At 38.5% G+C, this 4,853-nt stretch overlaps 1 protein-coding gene and 1 pseudogene across 1 annotated transcript; both read right to left on the minus strand.

Moving 5' to 3' along the window:
• Positions 1 to 210: 210 nt before the first annotated feature.
• LOC113303380 (putative pentatricopeptide repeat-containing protein At3g47840) lies at positions 211 to 2,510 on the minus strand. The gene has a single exon (XM_026552413.1). It carries the CDS (start codon positions 2,508 to 2,510, stop codon positions 726 to 728), a length of 1,785 nt encoding a protein of 594 aa, XP_026408198.1. The 3' UTR covers positions 211 to 725.
• A 215-nt stretch (positions 2,511 to 2,725) lies between these two features.
• On the minus strand, positions 2,726 to 4,625 carry LOC113303381 (annotated as a pseudogene).
• Positions 4,626 to 4,853: the final 228 nt, after the last annotated feature.

Below are 4,853 nucleotides of genomic sequence, written 5' to 3' on the forward strand. Positions count from 1 at the left end.
CACGCCGGTTGTTATAAGAGTAAAATTCAAGCATTACGATCACATGTGGTCTCACTAGTTAGTTTAAAATGAATTGCTAAATGTAGTGAGTTCTAATGTTTTTATACAAAAGTGTACAAAAATAAAAATAATGACTAAATGAAATTGGAGAGTAGTAGGCACTGGTTATAAAACAAACGACTTTCACTAACAGCTAAAAAGTATGACTATCAAAACAAAAAAAAAATGGTAGACACCATGTCCTCAACATATTGAGGCTCTAGGCAACAGCCTAGCTGGCCTAGTCCATAAGATGGCTTTGAGTTCTTCATCTATACCACATACTCCACGGCAGTGGGAAGATTAAGTGGTCTACTCCCAATACGAATTGGATAGAGAGTCCTTAAGTGTTTCTAGTGCATGCATTGGTTCCTAAGCCTGTGTGCACTAGTATATTTTTAAAAACCCAGCAAATACCTTGGACTAAGGGGTCTACGATTTCTCTAAAACAATCTCATAGGAAATTGTAGTTTCCAGGAATATATTGTTCAATTAGCAACTATTTCAGGTTCCTTGGAGAGCTTCTGCAAGCAAGAACCGGGATAACAGTAGTTGTTCTGAATCTCTCTCAATGTGTCCGACACCTTCAGTTGTGGAAGTATGACCATGCCGAAGAAGCCGACTGCAGAATGCTTTTAAGTCCAGAAAGATCATAAAAATGGAGTAGAAGCAAATTCTGATATCAATTAACCACTCCCAGCTAGTTCAATCCAACTGTATCCAGGTTTCTTCTTTACATCTGTATTCTTCATTAATTTCCTCAACTTTGTAGCATCATCCCAATTGCTTGAGTCAGCATAAGTGTTCGATAACAACACATAAGTTGAAGGATCTCCTTTGTCTAGGGAAAGAGCTTCCTTCGCTGCTATCTTTGCAGTTTCAATATCTCCATGAACAGAACAAGCACCAAGCAAAGTTTGCCAAACTAGTAAACCCGGTTGAATTGGCATTCTTCGAATAAAATCTTCCGCTTCTTTAATCCGACCCAACCGTCCAAGAAGAAGCACCATACACGCATAGTGATCTTCCCCAGGAACAATCCCATATTTGTGAGTCATGGATGATAAATACTGCCATCCTTCATCAATAAACCCTCCTTGCCCACATGCATACAAAACACAAACAAGGGTTATATAATTTGGAGCAGCTTCTTCTAAGATCATTCTTTCGAAGAGCTCCAGTGCTGCTCTAGCGAAACCATTTTGTGCCAAACCCATTATCATAGTAGTCCAAGAAACCACTGATTTGTCATCCATTGACCAGAATACCCCCCATGCATCCTCCATTGATCCACACTTTGCATACATATCAAGTAACGCATTATCGGCGGCAACATCAGCTTCATCCCCCAGTTTAATCCTTAACCCATGAACTTTTTTACCTTCTTCCACTGAAGCTAAAGTTGCACATGCGTTAAATGCAGCTGCTAATGTAAACCTATTAGGTTTCACGCCAAATTTTCTCATTCGTGCAATAATCTTGAGAGCTTCACTTGGTTCGCCACACTGTAAGCATCCGGAAGCCATTTCTGTCCATGTGAGTACATCTTTATGAGGCATGTCGTTAAACACCATCAAAGCCTCAACAAATTTCTGACACTTCAAATACATATCAACTAAAGAATTCCCAACACAAATTTCATCCAAATGCCCATACTTAACAAGCTGTCCATGAACCTGCAAACCCATTTGCAAATTCGATAAAGCAGCCAAACCCGTAAGAATACTCGAATACGTGAAGTTATCAGGTTCCACCCCTTCGTGATTCATTCTATACCAGAAACTAGGGATTTCTGAATGTGAAATCTGTAAGAGCCCACCAATCATCGAATTCCAGGAAACGATATCTCTTTCAGAGCATTTCTCAAACAACTCCATCGCTTCATTTAATTTCTTATGCCGAAACAAAGCTGAAAGAAATGCATTTGTCAAGAACACATTGGATTCGAATCCTAATTGAATACTCAAACAATATAGTTGGTACATTTGTGTTGAATCATCTATAAACGAACAAGCATTTAGTGAACTTACAAAGGTGAACTCATTAGGCTTACACCCAGATCGATGCATCAAACAAAAATAACTTGAGCCTTTCTCATAAAACCCCTGCTGAACTAAACAAGTAATAATGGATGACCAAGAAACAACATTTCTCTGAGTCATTTCATCAAACAACTTACAAGCTTGATCCGTATCACCCCATTTCACATACATATTTAAAAGATGGTTCTGAAGAAAAAGTGATGAAAGTAATGATTCTTTCATGAGTTTTGCATGAAATGCTTTTCCATTGTTGAAATCCAAAGCTACACCACATCTTTTGAGTAAATCTGGATATTTTTGTTCTTCCACAGCCAATTTACTAGCAAAATTTGTTGGTAATTCTCTAACTGTTTTCAATGTTCTTAAAACTGAAAGGTAATTTGTATTTCTGAAAGAGATTGGAATGGAGATTTTCATTGCAGAGGTCATAAGAGCTTTCCTGCCTTCTGGATGACAGTTCAGCTGGTTAGAACTTGCAGCTGCATTTGATGCATGCGGCAACTTTAGCACATCATGTACGCGACCAGGAAACGCAAGGCCAACTCATCTGGTAGACACTTAAACATGAATCATTTTAAGTCCCTGGTGACGACAACAGTGACCCAAGTTCCAAACTTGCCGGTACCAAATTCTCTACAGATCAAAATAAATAAACAAAATCATTTCATATCCCAGATAATTTATTAATTTACATTTCAATCTCTTCCCCAGCAATTCTCTTCCAAAACCAGTGTTCCATCCAAATCCTATCCATTTGCTCGATCGGAATGTTCTTAGTTTCCGGTAAGAAAAAGTACACAAACACTGTCATCACAAATACCCAACCACCAGAGAAGAAGAAAATCCCAGCTTTAAAATGACACAGCATTGTTAAAAAAGTCTGAGCAATTACAAACATGAATACAAAAGTGACAGCCACAGTTATACTTTGTCCTATTGATCTAATTTCTAACGGGAAAATTTCACTAGGAACTAACCAAGCTAAAGGACCCCAAGATATCCCGAAACCACTGACAAAAACACAAATCAGAACTAATACTGAATATGCATATCCTTTTGTCATTAGAGCAGTGTGATCTCCAAGTTTGTATGCCATTATGCCTCCAACCAACAACTGCGATACGAACATTGTAATTCCCCCTGCCATGAACAAAAACCGGCGTCCTACTTTATCTACTATGAACATTGACATTAAGGTTGAAGCTATGGAGAAGAGGCTTGTTAATACAGCTGACAAGAGTGATGCACTTTCGCCTAATCCAATTGTTCGGAATATTAACGGTGCGTAAAGTCCAATCACGTTGATTCCTGTTACCTGTTGGAAGAATGGTATAGCTATTGCCATTACGAGCTGAGGCCGATATCTTTTTTGCAGGATTAGTTGGAGTGGATTATGGTATGGTCCATTGAATGCAGAAGAACTAGCGTTTATCAAATCGTCGAGCTCTGCTTGTATATCAACAGTGCCTTTTACTTTTTGTAGCGTTAACTTCACTTTTTGATGGTCACTCCCACGTTGAATTAAACTATTTGGGGTTTCCGGTAGAAAAATGGATCCTATTGATAAAATTGAGGCTGGAATGGCAGCAGCGGCAAGAGAGACTCTCCATCCAAAACCACCTTTGATCTTTTCTGTGCCAAAGTTAATGAGATTAGCATATAAAACTCCGATACAAACGCATAACTGGAAACCGTTGTTCATTGCTCCTCGGTATTTTGCAGGCGCCATTTCTGACAGATATAATGGGACTGCCTGCAAATCAATATAGAAGGACAACACGAACTTTAACAAATGAAGCGCAGTGCAGAATCTATCTATTCGTTAGATTTGGCGACAATTTAAAAGATAGAAATCACATCCATGTAGGTGCATAAAGAGGTAAGGGTGGATAAGATATGTCATTGTAATTACCTGGTTTGCGAACCCAATGCCTACACCAAGCAATACACGTCCAAATATAAGCATGTAAATGTTGGCAGCAACTGCACCAAGAGCGGCACCAGCAAGGAAAGCGAAGCCACCTATGAGTATCGAGGGCTTCCTACCATAGGACCTGGTAGTCGTTGATGCAAAGAAAGAAGCCACAAGACCAGCAATGCAGAGAGATGACTATCAAATTTGCAGTAATTGCTGATGTTTGTATCTTCTTTCATTCTTCTATAAACCTTCGGGAAGAATTTCCTTAAAAATGGTTCCATTGATGACACTCCACCTGTAAATAACTTAAAGTTTTCAAACTCGAATTTGTATATGCTTCATTGGACAAATTAAATACCCAGACCTTTTATTTGGAATGATTTTAATGCAAACTACAATGAATTGTCCAATCAAAATCTACCATGAATATGCAGTTATGCACCAAAAAGTCATGTTATAGCAAAAGAAATGAAAACTTTACCTGAAATTCCAATATCATAACCAAAGAGAAGCCCACGCACATGGCAGCCATCATACATGAGAGTATGACAATTTTAGTCATTTTTCCATTGTATTGATTGTATCTCTCATTACTCATCTCTGTAATGAATCCCACTGCCATTACTACTTAGGTGTTGAGTTAGAATGAGAGAAATAGATAATTTTGAACCAGGCTTGATGAGTTTGGATATAGTGGTCACAGTTGACTGGACCCTTCGATTGAGGCGTGCGAATAATAATAATTAAGTGGAAGCTCTGCTGTCAATAACATGGACACAGCTTAACCGATGATGAAGACCTTACAAAAACACATATATTAATATGACAAAATCGTCAGAATATCTTTGCGTTGA

The sequence above is a fragment of the Papaver somniferum genome, chromosome 8 (genome assembly GCF_003573695.1).
Source record: "Papaver somniferum cultivar HN1 chromosome 8, ASM357369v1, whole genome shotgun sequence".
NCBI lineage: Eukaryota > Viridiplantae > Streptophyta > Magnoliopsida > Ranunculales > Papaveraceae > Papaver > Papaver somniferum.